The 18,203-nt window shown below is 36.8% G+C and overlaps 1 protein-coding gene across 13 annotated transcripts in view; it reads left to right on the top strand.

Annotated features, from left to right (window-relative positions):
- WDR76 (WD repeat domain 76) overlaps positions 1-17,369 on the top strand; it is a 64,382-nt gene extending 47,013 nt beyond the window's left edge. For all 13 annotated transcript variants that reach the window (XM_060294355.1, XM_060294351.1, XM_060294354.1 and 10 more), the window contains 5 exons: positions 1,625-1,783; positions 6,922-7,139; positions 7,733-7,885; positions 9,513-9,566; positions 15,828-17,369. In XM_060294355.1, coding sequence (XP_060150338.1) covers positions 1,625-1,783; positions 6,922-7,139; positions 7,733-7,885; positions 9,513-9,566; positions 15,828-16,083 — 840 coding nt within the window. In that variant the 3' untranslated portion in view covers positions 16,084-17,369. The remainder of the gene's footprint in view (positions 1-1,624; positions 1,784-6,921; positions 7,140-7,732; positions 7,886-9,512; positions 9,567-15,827) is intronic.
- Positions 17,370-18,203: the final 834 nt, after the last annotated feature.

The raw sequence follows: 18,203 nt of genomic DNA, 5'->3' as shown, positions 1-18,203 counted from the left end.
TAGAGTGCAGGCTCAGTAGTTCTGGCACATGGGCTTAGTTGCTCCACAGCATGTGGGATCTTCCTGGACCAGGGCTTGAATCCGTGTCCCCTGCATTGGCAAGTGGATTCTTAACCACTGCACCACCAGGGAAGCCCCTAAAGTATAGTTAAATTTAATACTACTTAAAGTGGCCTTTTTTTTTTCTCTAAATTTCTTCTCTGTCCTTCTATCTGTATAAGTAAGTACTTGTAAAGACATCTTTAATGATCACTTAGTATTTTAATGATAATTTTGGTCAATTTTGGGTTTTCAATGGTTTTTCAAAACTTTTGTCTTTGTATATTTCTCTGTATATTTGTTTGAGTTCCTTATAACAATGGAGAGTTTTGTTTTTCTAAAAAATATATGCTATAGACAAATATGCCAAAATGTTAACAGTGGTTAACTCTGGGTAGGAGGAGGAGTTTGTGTGATTGTAATTTTTTTCCTTCCTTCTCTTTTCATGTTTCTTTATTTTCTTTAAATTTTTTTCTCTTTATTTAAAAACTTAAATAAAAAAGACGAAAACAAAAGTGTTTGAGTATTTCAGAGCCGACTAAGCTAGATTTAGAGATGAAAGTTGTTCTGGTTCATAATATGACATACCGCATAAGAATATAACATCAAAATCCAAAAAATGATGATTTCGGAGTTGTTAATCCAGTTGTGGAAACGATAATCCTTAGAAGCAGTAATATCACTACTGAAATTCAAGTACATGTATTTTTAAAAATAAATTTATTTATTTATTTATTTTTGGCTGTTATTTATTTATTTATATTTGGTTGGGTCTTCGTTGCTGTGCATGGGCTTCTCGTTGCGGTGGCTTCTCTTGTGTAGTACGGGCTCTAAGCTCGTGGACTTCAGTAGTTGTGGCATGTGGGCTTACTAGTTGTGCCTCGCAGGCTCAGTAGTTGTGGTTTGCAGGCTCTAGAGCACAGGCTCAGTAGTTGTGGCACATGAGCTTAGTTTCTCTGTGGCATGTGGAATCTTCTCAGACCAGGGCTGAAACCCATGTGCCCTGCATTGGCAGGTAGATTCTTAACCACTGCGCCACCAGGGAAGTCCCTCAAGCACATGCATTTTTCATGGGCCATTTAGGGGTTAAAATATTTTTAAAACTATCATTTTGTGCCAGGACCAAACACCTTATGAAAATTGAGCTGAGAATGACATACTCGTATAGAAGCACACTTAGCAAGCAAAGTGGGAGTGGTATTGATAGAAGTTTTGGTAGTAAGGAATTATCCTGCATGTGAAATAAAAGTAAATTTCACATTTCCTGAGAATTTTATGAACTGAAGTCATTATAAGCAGTAATTTTTTTCCCTCTGTATTATGAAAAACTAGTTGGCTAGTTGCAAAAAGCTGGAAACTATTAAAATAAATGTGACTTAATTTTGTTGGATTGAAAATTAGGAAAAAGTAACTTAGTGAGAGTCTAAAGTTTCTAGTTCTGACTTTCTGAGTGGGAAGGTGGGTACAATTATAGACTAAGACTAAATATAATACAAGCAAATAGTTTAATGACATAATGATGTAGAAAATATTACTGCTTTTCACCAGTTTTTGTCTCTCTCCCCACCCCCCAACTCTGTTCCAGACTCACCAACCTAAAGAAGATGGAGTTTATATTTTTCAACCCCATAGTCAACCAGTTAGCTGTCTTTACTTCTCGCCTGCCAATCCAGCTCACCTGCTGTCACTGAGCTATGATGGCACATTACGCTGTGGGGATTTTTCCAGAGCTGTTTTTGAGGAGGTAAATGTTAATATGTTTGCATATGGACCTCAGGTGATATTCTGGATTCCTTATGAAATGCCACATGAATGATTATATTATACCATCAAACTGGGTGAGATGGTGTAGAATAGGGACTTTAGAACTACACTGCCTAAATTCAAATCCCATCTGTTACTATTTGTGTGAACTCGGTAAGTTGCATAACCTCTTTGTGCTTCAATTTCCTTAGTTTTGAAATGGAATGGTAATAGTATCTACCTTATAGGATTGTCATGAGGATTAAATGAGTTAATGTAGATAAAGCATTTACTTAAAACAGAGCCTGGTACATAGTAAGTTTTTGCTCTTATTTTTTATTTTTGCAGAAAGCTTTTAAATCAAATAACTTATTCTTCTATTTTAAGGCTTAAAACTCGTCCTCTTTTATTCAGGAAAAAATATTGGAATATTATTATACTTTTGTTCATTATTTCTAGCCTTGGCAGATATGAATTTTGTGGGGATGAGTCTTAGATATGACAAAAAAGACTAGAGAAATTCATCACATAACAGTACTATAATACATTGTCCAAAACTTTTGGCCAGTAATATAACACAGAAACTATAAAATTTGGTTTTTTGTCTTCTAGCTAAGATTTATCATCTCTTATATGCCATGTATAGCTGATGGTAGAGAGATTAGCTCAGCTGTTTTTATCTGGTGAAGTTAGAATGAAAAACTGCCATTCGATGTCATATAATTGTACTCTGGCAAGAAATGGACACCTAAGCGGGTTCATTCAGAACATCTTAGGCCAGGTTTATTCATAACCACCTATTGAGGATAAGGTCTTTTCCTGGGCTAGTCTAACCCCTGCAGGGTAAGATGAAGTTGAAGTTTAAGAATAGTTCAAAGATGTTGGTCTCATACTCGTGACCGTCCATCCTCCCAGAGATAGCCTACCAAGTTAACCAGACTACTTACCCCTTGGAGGTTTTCAAATTGGTTTGATCTCTGGTTGGGTAGGCCAGAAGCTTCCAAAGGCCTGAGGAATCCTCACAATATTGGATCCCAGTGATTACATTTTGGTTTACTACTTAAATATCTACTACTTAATATGTTACAACAAACATATTTCAAGTGAGCTTTCAGATTTGCTTAACCATATCAGATTTCCTCATTAAGAGAATTCCTACAAATCAAACTCTTTTTTTATATGGATTTTAATCTTTGTGAAATTTAGGATGGTTTAGATGTAGGTTTTCATTCTTTAGCTTATTTCGAATGGGACTTTTAAAGTTTTTAGAGGTCCTCAGTATAAGAGCATTTTATATGTGATAGACAATGAAGAAAACAGGGTATCATCACTGATTATGGCTTATCATCATAAATACTAATTGATGATCTAATTTTATGCCTTAATTTTTTTATGTAAGCCAGTATTCAAAGTGAACGCATTCTGTCTTTGTAATTATTTTAATATGCTATGTATAGATGATTCATAATTACTTATAAAAGAGTTTTTAACTAATTATTTTAATAGCTATAGTATAATACGTAACTGCTTTTGTTCTTCACTGAACTCCTAAAATGATCTTTCTTACAGTTGGGAAAGCTTTTTCTCTCTTCTTGAGAGCTAATAGTTTTTGAGTTTTCTTTTAAAAATGAGGATGTTTAATTTCTTTTAAGTCTGTTTTTAACCATATGAAAAAAAGACTTTTCAAGACTGTTAATGTGTTGCTGGTCAGACTTGATTTCCTAATTACTGACAATTAGAAGAAACAGTTTCTTTTTTTACTGGTGTCTTTGCTTTTTTTTTCTTTTAATTTCTATTTTTACCTTTTAAAAATTGGTTTTTAAGAGCAACATTGATATTTAAAATCCTTACTGGAAATGGATGGGCTGTTAATCATGGATTAAATGAAATAATTTTTGTGAAAAGTCCTCTTTAAACTGTTTAATGGTAGCACTTTGGTTATTAATGCATACCATATAGTTATGTATGCAAGTCACATTCTGTTTTGTATTTGTTTATATTCTTACAGGAAGGTTTGAGTTTGAAATTTGAAGGTACATCTATGTTTTATCAGCCACTTAATAATAACTGATTGTACTTATTTATTTATTTATTTTTTTTGCGGTAAGCGGGCCTCTCACTGTTGTGGCCTCTCCCGTTGCGGAGCACAGGCTCCGGACGTGCAGGCTCAGCGGCCATGGCTCACGGGCCCAGCTGCTCCGCGGCATGTGGGATCTTCCCAGACTGGAGCACGAACCCGTGTCCGCTGCATCGGCAGGCGGACTCTCAACCACTGCACCACCAGGGAAGCCCTGTACTTATTTTTTAATACAACTTTGTTGAGATATATAATTCACATACCATTCAATTCACCCATTTAAAGTGTAAAATCCAGTGGTTTTTAGTGTATTTATAGGGTTGTGAAACTGTTACCACAATCTAATTTTAGAATACTTATCACCTCCAAAAGAAACCCCTTGCTTATCAAGTACTCCCGATTTCCCCTTTCGCCCTAGAAAACCACTAATCTACTTTCTGTCTCTACATATTTCCCTGTTCTGGACATTTCATATAAAAGGAATCATACAGTTTATAGTCTTTTGTGACTGGCTTCTATACTTATCGAAATGTTTTCAAGGTTCATGCATGTTGTAGAATGTGTCAGTACTTCATTCTTTAGTGGCTGAATAGTATTCCCTTGTGTGGCTGTACCACATTTTACACATCCATTGATTAGTTGATGAACAATTGTGTTGTTTCCATTTTTAACTATTACGAATAATGCCATTATGAACATTCATACACAAGTTTTGTGTGCTTTCATTTCTCTTGGGTATACACCTAGGAGTGTAATTGCTGGGTCATATGGTAACTCTATGTTTAACATTCTGATGAACTGCCAAGTGGTTTCCCAAACTGGCTTCACTGTTGTACATACTCATCAGCAGTATGTGAGGGTTCCCATTTCTCCACATCTTTTCCAACGCTTGTTGTTGGTGGTGAGTATAGCCAACCTTGTGGGTATGAAGTGGTATCTCATTGTGGTTTTGACTTGCGTTTCCCTAATGATTAATGATGCTGAGCATGTTCATCTGCTTATTGGCCATTTGTAATTATTTAGAGAAATTTGGATCTTTTGCCTACTTTTTAATTGGGTTATCTGTGTTTTCAGTATTGAGTTGTAAGAGTTATCCACTTATTTATTTTTTTAAAAGTCAGGTTTATTGAGGTATACAGTACATATTGTAAAATGTACCTTTGTTAGGTGTGCAGTTTTATAAGTTTTGGCAAATTGTATATACCTGTTTAACCACCACTGCAATCAAGACATAAAAAATTTCCATCACCTGGAAAAATTACCTCATGACCCTTTGTAGTCAGTCCTCTCCCCGTTCCTGAAGCCCCTGGCAACCACTGATGTGATTACTGTCCCTATAATTTTGCCTGTTCTAGAATGTCAAGTAAATGGAATCAAATGGTGTGTAGCTTTTTGTGTCTGGCTTTATTTACCTAGCATAATGTTTTTAAGATTCATCCATGATATTGCATGTATCAGTAATTTGCTTCTGATACTACTGATTGAACAATTACCTTGTGTTAGGTACTAACCTGAGTGTGCTTTATATATATTATTAAGCCTAATAACACCCTATGAAATAGGTAATGTTCTCCCCATTTAACAGTTGAAAAAACTGAGGTAAAGAGGTTTATTAGCTTGCTGAAGGACATAAAAGGCAGAACTAGAATTTGCACTTGAGTCTCTCTGACTCCAGATCCCCTGCACTTAACCATTTTAATATAATGACTGAATACTTCGTTTCATTTGTGTATATTGGGCTTTTTTTGATATAGGGGTTGGGATACCTTTGGTGTATTTATTTGTTAATCTCAGTTTATAGTAATATTGTTATTAAAACTAAAAGTCAGTAGCAATTCATGATTAAGTGATAAGAATTGTGGTAATTCTCTCTTACTTGAGTACTGACACATTCTACAACATTTATTTTTTATTCCTTATATGTGTGAGCCCTGAGCCCAAAGTAACAACATTGTGGATTGTAAGTGATTAAAAATTTATAACAATAATACATGCTCATGATAAAATATTTACAGTAGGGGACTTCTTTGGTGGTCCAGTGATTAAGAATCCACCTTCCAATGCAGGGGACACGGGTTTGATCCCTGGTCGGGCAACTAAGATCCCACACGCCGCAGGGCAACTAAACCTGCACGCCGCAACTAGAGAGAAGCCCGCAACAAAGACCCAGTGCAACCAAAAAACCCCCACAAACTTACAGTAAACGGGGTGTGCAAACTAAATTTGCCCTTTCCCCATTCCCACCCTCCCGAAGTAACCTATGTATTTTTTGTGTATGCCTCCAGAAAGTACACATATACTTAAAGCATATAGATACAGATTTTTTTCTTTGCGCTAATGTGTTCACACTATATACATAGTTTTTTGCAACTTGCTTTTTTAATTTACTAGTATATCTTGGACAGTTAATAGCACAAATCTACCTCATTCTTTTTTAGCATTGCATGGTATTTCAAAGTAGAGATGTACCATCATGATTTAACCAGATCTTTTCTGGTGGACGTTTAGGTTGCTTTTTATTGCTGTTATAAGCAGTCTGGCAGCAAGCATCCTTATATATATCTTAGTGAAATTACTGGGTCAAAGGGTATGTATAAGCATTAAATATTTTGATAGATGTGTCCTGATTGCTGTAAAAATTTTGTATCTATTTACACTTCCACCAAGAGTAGGTGAGCATTCAAGCCATATACCTTGGACTTAGTTGGCAAAGTTACTTGGTATATTAAGGTATTTCAACTGGGTAAGATTCAGATTCAGTCCATTTCCTAGCAAGTTTCACAGGGTAGATCTGCATCTGAAGTTTATTGGATTTAAGAGATTTGGGATGTAGCCCTGACATGGGTGGATGGGCTGTTTGATTGCAGTCTCACAGCTGATCAGTGCCTTAGTTTCCATCTAAGGGGATTACCATTTTGCCCTATGCTTCTTGTGGGGATCATGGGAGGATAAATGAGGTTATTTGGGTTAAGTGTTTTGTTACTCTTTTAACAAAGAATTTATGCATTGGCTTTCTTTAAAAGAAGAGTGTTACATAAGTTGATTGTTACTTATATCCTTAGGTATATAGAGATGAAAGAAGTAGCTTTTCCTCCTTTGACTTCTTGGCAGAAGACGCCTCCACTTTAATAGTAGGTCACTGGGATGGAAGTATGTCACTAGTGGATAGGCGGACGCCTGGAACTTCTTGTGAGAAACTTATCAATTCTTCTTTGAGCAAAATAAGAACTGTACATGTCCACCCAGTGCATAGACAGTATTTTATCACTGCGGGATTAAGGTATGTCCTTCATGAAATTTTATGATTTAGGCCTTTTAATGTTAGGAGTAATGTTTTAGTTTGGTGGTCAGAGACCTCTGACTTTTTTTGTAATACCCACAGACCAAATAATTTTCCTTTCTACACTGATTGAGCATTTTTGTTTTTTTTTAACGTGATTATTTTTAAAATGAGAGATTCTTTTGGATTTAATAAATAGCGCAAGTGTTGAAAAAATATACATTTTTGTTTTCCTTGGCCTCATGCGTTTACTTCTAGTCTTTTGAGAAGAACGTACGTAAAAAATATAAAAGTTCCATGTGACCTATAACTTCTTGGTCTGTGTTAACTTTTTTCTTGGATAGATTAGAAAACCAGCTAGAATCTTGTCTCTCTGTACCCACCTGGTTACATATATATGCTATAATTTTGAAATTTTTCTCATTTCTTACTCTACACCAGTGTTTTTTAAATTAATATAGAAGATTAGAGGGTTCTGTCTTAACTGTTCTTCAATGTAGTGAGTATTTGAGTGTCTAATTTATGTTCAGTGCTATTGTAGAGTCTTACTATGTGTACTGTGACAACACTGAGAATTATTCCTCCTGTTACAGGGATATTCATATTTATGATGCAAGGTGCCTGAATCGCAGTAGAATCAAGCCTTTGATTTCTTTGACTGAACACACAAAGAGCATCGCTTCTGCCTATTTTTCACCTCTTACTGGTAACAGAGTAGTAACCACATGTGCTGATTGTAAGCTGAGGTAAATTGGGAAGACAGAAATACTTGTTAAGGAATCTAGAGTCTGTAGTTACTGTGTTAAACAGTAGCTTTGTTGACTATTGCTCCTTATTAAATCAACTAGTGTTATTGTTTCATAGTCATGTCTAGGTTCCCAAAGATCAATGACCTGTACTTAATGGCTTTTCAGCAGTTTTGGGATCTGTAGATTTCCTTGAGATTGGCAGGGAAGGTCTGTAGCTACCCTGGAGAGTGATGTCAGTCTTTGCTTTTAGCACTGAAATCAGATGAAATCAGGCTTGTGATATCTTGGAGGGGAGATAATTTTAGCAAAGGGAGAAGCTCTTACTTTGGAGACAGTGGGGTCTACCCCACAAGTGAAGTGCTGAATCAAAGTTGCAGAGCCCCAGGCCATGGGCAGGCAGAAAAGGTAGCAAAAATTGGGCTTTTATACAAACTACTGGATAAAATTTTATGGTTTTAGCTTTGATACCTTTCTATAGCTACTTCCTAAAAATGGATTTTAAAATGTAATATAAACCAATTGAACAAAAATAGAAAATAATGCCAATTAAAAAAGATGTGGAGAATGTTAATGCAATCACAAAGGAAATGATTTTGTTCTCTTCTAAAATCCCTGATTTTGCTTAACATTGCAAGCAATTCCCTGTTTATGAGAGTTTTACCTTAAGTGATTTTGGAATTCGTTCATTATTCATTCAACAAGTATCTGTTAAATGTATGCTGTGGGCCAGGCTCTAGAAAGGCACCTAATTTCTGTTTAGACCCATCTATTGGGAAGAACATGGTTTATAGTGTGCGACAGGTACCCAGTTAATTTCTAGTAAAGTGTGTAAGTATTACCAGGTAATACATTAAGAGATTTAGTCACCAGACAATGGCAGCTCAGTGTCCCCTTTCCACCCATGTAGTTTTCTTTGTCTTAAGGGCTACTTATACTTATTTGTCCCATTCCTGTTCATTTGCACTGTAGAGTTTACTCTTGTTACATTAACCATTAGTGATTTGGCTTTCTAGTAATCTAATTAGTTAATAAGCTCTAGTGCCAAGAAATTTCAGTGGAATAGCTAGGCATAAGGAGAAGGGGGAGGTGGTGATGATTCGGTTAGTTTCTGTCTGCCAGGGTACCTAGTGGAGGCTTCTGGATACCTCCAGTTGCCCCACAAGAACTCCTCCCCTTGGTCACTGGACAGTCTTAGTCTCGCCAGAATCTGGAAGTGACACTATCACGCCCTCAACTGATGAGTCTCCCTTGATACATGCATACACTTTTAGGTTATTTTTGCATTTTCAGACTACATCCCTTATGTATGACTTATATTACTGTGACTCTGAATATAGAGTCTAGATTGTCACTTTAGAATGTACATTTAAGTTTGGAGTAATAATGTCTAAATAAGTTATTTCCACACTAAACTATAAGCACTGAATTTTATAATATTCTTTGTAACTTTTGTAAATATATTAGCTGAGATTTGTTAGAGCCTGATCCTATATATTTTAAGATAACAGTCATATTTCATATCATGAACCAGTGAAAACCTTGTTAAATATACTGATAATATTTCAGAAAATTATTAAGAAACAATAAAGAGTGTGCTCCTTTATTCTTGCTCTTTATTTTGTAGAATCTTTGACAGCAGCTGTATATCCTCGAAGATTCCTCTTCTCACCACCATCAGGTAGGTTTCCATGTGCCAAATAAAGTAGACCCTGGATTACTATGAGGTCTTTGTTGGAGTGCATACATTGGACATCTGATTGTCAAGGAGATGTAATAGGTCTGATTTTGTATTACATTGTTCCAGTGTTCCAGGTTGCCAGTTCCTATCCTATACAGAAGGGTTCTTGCTTCCAGGTTTCCTGTTTCTGTAAAGAGGTTCAATCTCTTTTAGTCAGTAGCTGTTCTCTGCCTCTGGGTGGTTATTTTTGGTTAAGGTGAGTGACTTTATTCCAACCTGAATTACTCATGTTACCCTATTGAGACTTACTTGCTGGTGAGGCTAGCTGAAGCTCTGTTTATTTGCACCTGTTTGTTCTGGGCTTGGAGGGCCTCTCCACCTTCCCACTTACTTTGTTTGGTTACCCTTTTTTTGCATCTGCTACTTTTAATGTATGTATTTTACATCAAACTTTATGCAATGCCTTCTTCCTAGACATACCTCTTTATTAGTATTTATGAAGTTGGGGACAGGGTGTGCAATGTATGTTGATTGTTGCTTCATGAGTTTTATACTCTATAGAGGCTATATTTAAGCATGTTTGTTTTCTTTTTCACAGAATTTCCCTCTTCATTTCCTTTTTCAAACTTTATTAATTCTAGTTTATTGGTTTCTAATGCATATTTAAAAAAAATTATCTAGTGTGATGATTCACAGGTCAGTAGAGATAGGGTCATTGAGTGGCAGAGGGAGATGTGGTTCTCCATTGTTCATACTTCTTTAGTTAGAAAGGGTTGCTAATGGTGTTACAATGTAAAGAATAAAAAGGCAGTGCTTTGCTTTTTGCTTTGGAGAGCAGTAAAGAGCCCCAAATATATTAAAAAAATTTTTTTTACTTTATTTTTAGTTGTGGTTATAAACACATAAATTAACCATCTTAACTATTTATATGTATACAGTGCAATAGTGTTAGGTATATTCACGTTGTTGTGCAGCAGACTTCTAGAATTTTTTTATCTTGCAAAACTGAAACTGCCCATTAAACATTAATTCCTCTTTCCCCCTTTTCCCAGACCTTGGCAACCATCTTTCTACTTTCCATTTCTATGATTTTGACTATTATAGATACTTCATATGAGTGAAATCATACAGTATTTGTCATTTTGTGACTGGTTCATTTCACTTAGCATAATGTCCTCGATGTTCATCCGTATTCTAGCATGTGACAAGATCTCCTCCTGTTTAATTTTTTAAAATTAATTTATTTTTTCCCATATTTGCCCCTAGGTTCTTCATGACCATTTCTTTTTTTTCCTTATATTCCATATATATGTGTTAGCATACGGTATTTGTTTTTCTTTTTCTGACTTACTTTACTCTGTAGGACAGACTCTAGGTATGGGAATAAATACGCAGACCTACTAGAGAATGAACTTGAGGATATGGGGAGGGGGAAGGGTAAGCTGTGACAAAGTGAGAGAGTGGCAGGGACATTTATACACTACCAAACGTAAAATAGCTAGCTAGTGGGAAGCAGCCGCATAGCACAGGGAGATCAGCTTAGTGCTTTGTGACCACCTAGAGGGTTGGGATAGGGAGGGTGGGAGGGAGGGAGACGGAAGAGGGAAGAGATATGGGAACATATGTATATGTATAACTGATTCACTTTGTTATAAAGCAGAAACTAACACACCATTGTAAAGCAATTATACTCCAATAAAGATGTTAAAAAAATTAATTTATTTTTGGCTGCATTGGGTCTTCGTTGCTGTGCACAGGCTTTCTCTAGTTGAGGCGAGTCGGGGCTACTCTTCATTGCAGTGCGCGGGCTTCTCATTGCAGTGGCTTCTCTTGTTGCAGAGCATGGGCTCTAGGCGCATGGGCTTCAGTAGTTGTGTTACACGGGCTCAGTAGTTGTGGCTTGAGGGCTCTACAGCCCAGGCTCAGTGGTTGTGGCACATGGGCTTAGTTGCTCTGCGGCATGTGGGATCTTCCTGGACCAGGGATTGAACCCATGTCCCCTGCATTGGCAGGCGGATTCTAAACCACTGCGCCACCAGGGAAGTCCCTTCGTCTTTTAAAGGCTGCATAATATTCCACTGTATGTATGTGCCACATTTTCTTTATCCATTCATCTGTTGATGGACAGATGAATGGATTGTTTGAATGGACAGATGAATTTGATTGTTTCTACCTCTTGGCTATTGTGAATAATGCAGTGAACAAAATGGGTGTAAAGATATCTCTTTAAGATCCTGCTTTGAATTCTTTTGGATATATACCCAGAAGGGGGATTTTGATGGATCATCTGATAATTCTATTTTTAATTTTTTGAGGAACCTTTGTACTGTTTTTCCATAGCAGCCAAACCACTTTATATTCCAGTAGTGCACCAGGGTTCTAATTTCTCTTTATATTCATCAACACTTATTGTCTGTTCTTTTGTTAGTGATTATCCTAAGGAGGTAATATCTCATTGTGGTTTTGATTGCATTTCTCTAATGATTAGTGATGTTAAACATCTTTTCATTTGCTTGTTGGCCATTTGTGTATCTTCGTTGGAGAACTGTCTATTCAAGTCTTTTGCCCGTTTTTGAATTGCATAATTTTTGTTGTTGAGTTATAGGAATTCCTTACATATTCTGGATATTAACCCCTTATCAAACATGTGATTCGTGAATATTTTCTACCATTTTGTGGGTTGCCTTTTCACTCTGTTGATTGTTTCCTTTGATGCACAGGGTTTTTAAATTTGATGTAGATTTGTCTGATTTTGCTTTTGTTGCCTGTGCTTTTGGTGTCATATTGAAGAAATCATTGCTAAATCCAGTGTCCTGAAACTTTCCCCCTATGTTTTCTTCTCTGTTTTACTAATAGTTTCAAGTCTTATGTTTAGGTCTTCAATCCACTTTGAGTTAATTTTTGTATATAATATAAGATTATTGTCCAACTTTATTCTTTTGAATGTGGATATCCAGTTCTCCCAGCACCATTTGTTGAAGAAACTGTCCTTTTCCCATTTTGTGGTCTTGGCACCCTTGTTGAATATCACTTGACCATGTACATGTACATTTATGGGATCTATTCTGTTCTGCTGGTCTGTAGTGTCTGTCTTTATACCAGTACCACACTGTCATGATTACTGTTGCTTTGTAGTATGTTTTGAAATCCGGAAACATGAGGCTCCCAACTTGGTTCTTTTTTTTAAATTATTTTTGGCTGCACTGGGTCTCCGTTGCTGTGCGTGGGCTTTTCTCTAGTTGCGGCGAGCAGGGGCTACTCTTCATTGTGGTGTGCGGGCTTCTCATTGCAGTGGCTTCTCTTTGTTGCGAAGCATGGGCTCTATGTGCACGGGCTTCAGTAGTTGCGGCATGCGGGCTCAGTAGTTGTGGCTTGTGGGCTTAGTTGCTCTGCGGCATTGGGGATCTTCCTGAACCAGGGCTTGAATGCGTGTCCCCTGCGTTGGCAGGTGGATTCTTAACCACTGCGCCACCAGGGAAGTCCTGTTCTTCTTTTTAAAGATTATTTTGACTGTTTGTAGTTCCTTGAGTTTCCATATCAATTTTAGGATTTTTTTTCTATCTCTGTAAAACATGCCATTGGGATTTTCATAGGGATTGCATTGATTGAATTCTATAGATCACTTTGGGTAGTATAGACATTTTAACAATATTAAGTCTTCCAGTCCACAACCACAATGTCTTTCCATTTATTTGTGTCTTCTTTGGTTTGTTTTAGTAATGTTTTGTAGTTTTCAGTATACAAAGCTTTCACATCTTTGGTTAAATTTATTCCTAAATATTTTATTCTTTTTTATGCTACTGTAAATGGGATTGTTTTCTTAATTTCCTTTCTGGATTGGTTATTCTTAATGTGTAGAAATGCAACTGATTTTTGTGTGTTGATTTTTGTATCCTGTAAATTTGCTGAAATTGTTTAAATAGTTTTTTTGTGTGTTTGTGTAGTCTTTAGTCCTACCCAGTTTTCTAGTCCTACTAAATTTACAATACTATGTTGAATAGACATGGCAAGAGTAGGCATCCTTGCCTTTTACCACATCTTACAGGAAAAGCTTTCAGTTTTTCATCATTGAGTATTATGTTAGCTGTGGGCCTTTCATATATGGCCTTTATTATGTTGAGATAGTTTTTGTCTATTCCTAGTTTGTTGAAAGGGTATTGAATTTTGTCATGAAAGGGTATTGAATTTTGTCAAATGATTTTTCTGTACTGGTTGAGAGGATCTTATGATTTTTGTCCTTCATTCTGTTAATGTGGTATATTACATTAACTGAGTTTTATATGTTGAACCATCCTTGCATCCCAGGTATAGATTCAACTTGGTCATGGTGTATAATCCTCTTAATGTGCTGTTGAATTTGGTTTGCTGGTATTTTGTTGTGAATTTTTGCATCAATATTCATTAGGAATATTAGTCTGTAGGCTTTTTTTTTTTTTTTTTCTTGTAGGTTCCTTGTCTGGCTTTGGTATCAGGGTAGTGTTGGCCTCACAGAATGAATTGGGAAGTGTTCCCTCCTCTTCAGTTTTTTGGAAGAGTTTGAGGAGCACTGGTGTTAATTCTTCTTTAAATGTTAGGTAGAAATCTCCAGTGAAGCCATCTGGTCCTTGGATTTTTAAAAATTTTTTAATTTTTTTTTGCGGTACGCGGGCCTTTCACTGTTGTGGACTCTCCTGTTGTGGAGCACAGGCTCCAGACGTGCAGGCCCAGCGGCCATGACTCACGGGCCTAGCCGCTCCATGGCATGCGGGATCTTCCCGGACTGGGTTAAGAACCTGTGTCTCCTGCATCGGCAGGTGGACTCTCAACCCCTGCGCCACCAGGGAAGCCCATGTCCTGGGATTTTTTTGTTGGGAGGTTTTTGGTTATTATTTTAATCCCCTTACTAGTTATAGTTCTACTTAGATTTTCTATTTCTTCATGATTCAGTCTTGGTAAATTGTATGTGTCTGGGAATTTAAAAAAATAATTACTTTTCGGCTGTGTTGGGTCTTAGTTGCAGCACGTGGGATCTTCATTGAGGCATGTGGGATCTTTCGTTGAGGTGTGCGGACTTCTCTCTAGTTGTGGCATGCAGGCTTCTCTCTAGTTGCGGCATGTGGGTTTTCTTTTCTCTAGTTGTGGCGTGCAGACTCCAGAGTGTGTGGGCTCTGTAGTTGTGCGTGGGCTTAGTTGCCCCTCAGCATGTGGGATCTAAGTTCCCCCACCAGGGATCGAACCTGTGTCCCCTGCGTTGGAAGGCAGATTCTTTACCACCGGACCACCAGGGAAGTCCTTTGTCTGGGAATTCATTCATTTTTTCTGGATTGTCCAGTTCATTGGTGTATAATTGTCTATAGTATTATAATCCTTTTAATTTCTGTGACATCAGTTATAATATCCCATTTTCATTTCTTATTTTAGTGATTTGCATTTCCTCTCTTTTTTTTCTTAATCTAGCTAAGGGCTTGTCAATTTTGTTGATCTTTTCAAAAAACTAACTCCTAGTTTATTTTTTTCTGTTGTTTTTCTATTCTGTAATTCATTTATCTCTGCTCTAATCTTTATTATTTCCTTCCTTCTGCTGTCTTTTGGTTTTGTTTGTTCTTCTTTTTCTAGTTCCTTGAGGTGTAGTTAGATTGTTGATTTTTAGATCTTTCTTCTTTTCTAATGTTTACTGCTGTAAATTTCCCTCTTACTATTGCTTTCACAGCATCCCGTAGATTTTGGTAGGTTGTGTTTTCATTTTTATTTGTCTGCAGATATCTTCTAATTTCCCATGTGATTTCTTCTTTGAGCTCCAGATGTATTTTTAACTTTAAGGTTGTATGGAATATAAAATGATTTCAGGGTTTGGTTATTAGGGGAATACAAATATGGGAAATAGCAGATCCTGTTAAAACAGCAAAAACCTAGATTATATATTTCTTTGTTCTAGGTCTTCTTCTGTTTGCATGTGCTTAAAAAAAAGGAGGGGAGTCCATTGAGCTAGTAAATAGTGAACAAAAAATGTGCCATTTCAATAGACATTTAGTGATCATCCACTGAGCACAAATCACTATACCCAGCACTGGAGATTCAAAAATGCAGAATACATCATCTCTGTCCTGAGTTTCAGTCTTGCATGAAGGATGAGATTAGGTTGTTGGTGACACAGTAACTTAATGAAAAGAAACTTGGCAGACAATATCAGCATTTAGGAGCAATGCCATCTTAACCCTCTGCCCATGCTACCTGGAGTTATTTAACACTACTGTCCTTTAAAAAATCGTTTTTTTTCACTAGGCACAACACCATTACTGGGAGATGGCTGACCAGGTTCCAAGCTGTGTGGGACCCTAAACAAGAAGACTGTATCATAGTCGGCAGCATGGCCCAGCCACGGCGAGTGGAAATCTTCCATGAGAGAGGAAAGTGGGTGCACTCTTTTCTTGGTGGAGAATGCCTTGCCTCTGTGTGTTCCATCAACGCTATGCACCCAACTCGGTATATTTTGGCTGGTGGTAACTCCAGTGGGAGGATACATGTTTTTATGAATTAAGAAAGTTGCGGAGTTTTTGGTTTGACAACACTGATTTGTTCAAATTAATCAGTGTCTAAGGAGCCCAGTAATTCACGTGGCTTAGTCTGTTTACTTGGTAATATGTTCTATTTTTAGCAAATATAAAATTGCTTTGTTAATAAGAACTGTGAGCAGAAGGTACTTTTAGTAAGAGAAGCCTTGGAGGTTGTTTCTATAGGATGGCAAGGGAATTAAAGGGGAGACTGTGATGGCTTCAGCACTTTTAATCAGGCAGAATGTTGAGAAATTCTAACATAAATTATAAAGCTTTGAGTGATCAGTATTTTGGTTGTTTTTGTGGTTTTGATTCTATAGTGATATATAGATTTGTGGGGTTTTTTTATAGTTTGCAGTAAATATTTATTTCTAGACTCATACACTGGAAGGGGTCCTGAAAGGTCATCTAACTCAGTGACTTTGAAACTTTTGAGTTTTTAAACTGAGCACCTTTTTTCCCCCTTGCCTCTAAATTAAATCTTACATGAAATCCCAAGAAATTGCTGAGAAGCTTTGGTTCACTTGGGCAGGGCCTGTGTCTGTGTGTGTTGACCCTTTCCCTCCCGCTCCTCTACATGGCTCCTGAGACACAGCTAAGGAAACCCAGGGCTTGTAGGCACAGGGTTTGGATCTACCTGATTGTTGTAATCCAGTATGAGATTAACTTCAGACCAGTGTTTCCCAGACTGTGGTTTGTAGCTGTTCACATGAAATCAGTTAAGTGGCCATGAACAGTGTCTACAAAAATGAAAAGGAGAGAAATAGTAAAGAATAGCAAACTTAGAGTAAGTATTCTTTTGTGAAACTTAGTTCCATATGCATACATATTTGTAGGTATACATGCATACGTATATTCTGATGTAAAATGTATTTCTTTATTACTGTGGTACTGTGGGTCATGGTTAAAGAAGTAAAAGCGCCTGACTTAGAAAGTCATAGACAGCCTTATCTGTCCCTGTCTTTAAACTCTCCAGAGGAGATTCAATAACCTGGGGAAGTGTTATGAAATACCATTTTTGGAATTCCTTCATAAAATTTTTTTTTCAGAAGCTATGGCAATTTGAATGTGTCTGTTGTTGGATATTACTAAGTCAGTGACTAATATTACTGTGTGACCTTACCTATCCAACTTTTTCCATTGTTCTTCATTGCCAAACTACTACTGAAAGCCTGTTGTAAATAGCTTCAGCAATATGTTTGATTTCTAAGAGGAAATATTAACTTTTCATAATTGTATATCACAGAAATAAAGTGACATGTTTCATTTCCTTGAAGAACATTTTTTTCTTAAATAATTTCCTTCTCTGTAATTAAAGTCTAAATAAGTTTTGAGGCTTAGTTTATTAATACATTGTGGGAGTTTAGAAGGAATAGGATTTCTCTATTTTCTTGGTGATATGAATACAGGAATTGATAAGCAAGGTGGAAATATTAATTTATGAAATGCAAAAAGTAAGGTCATGTGAGGTTGAGGTATATTTAAACTGTCCTGGAAATAGTAAATGAAACCTTTAGGCTCCCTTTCCCTTTTCCATGCCACTTAATTTTACAGGTTCTAGAGTAGCTAGTTCTGTGGGAGTTGTTCTTTTAAGATGTTGAAAACTACTCTCAATCAAATTAGTACTATCACTTAAGCTTTGAATACTTGGTGGTATACTTGGTGCTAATTGCCTGGCTTCTGCACCAAATGTTAGCAAATTCTTGATGTTTCTCACTTTTCTGGTTTCTTTTGCCATTGTAGCTTCATCAGCTGTGCTATTTATATCCCATTCTACTTAACAGAGTTCTGTCTTCTTGAGGCGGTGCAGGAAGGAGAGAAGGACGGTGAGTGGGGGACTTGTTTCTTGGTGATAAGCTCTATAAAGGAGCAATTGTTTAAATCTAGAAAGCACGTAAAGGACAGTTGCCTCCCTTAGGACATCCTTACACTGTATTCTGTTGTGAAAGGCACTTCTCCCAGAGACTCGCTTAAAGCTGTGTGGCTTCTGTAATTATGTGTGTATTATGATTGCTCTCTCCCTTCCGGATAAACCTTTTTTGTTAGCTGGCCTTTATAACATCTCATAAGCATGTAAGCTCTGAATTCTCCTGTAGTTATTTTC

This window comes from Globicephala melas, chromosome 2 (genome assembly GCF_963455315.2).
Source record: "Globicephala melas chromosome 2, mGloMel1.2, whole genome shotgun sequence".
In the NCBI taxonomy this organism is placed as follows: domain Eukaryota; kingdom Metazoa; phylum Chordata; class Mammalia; order Artiodactyla; family Delphinidae; genus Globicephala; species Globicephala melas.
This window is presented reverse-complemented; position numbering and strand designations above follow the sequence as displayed.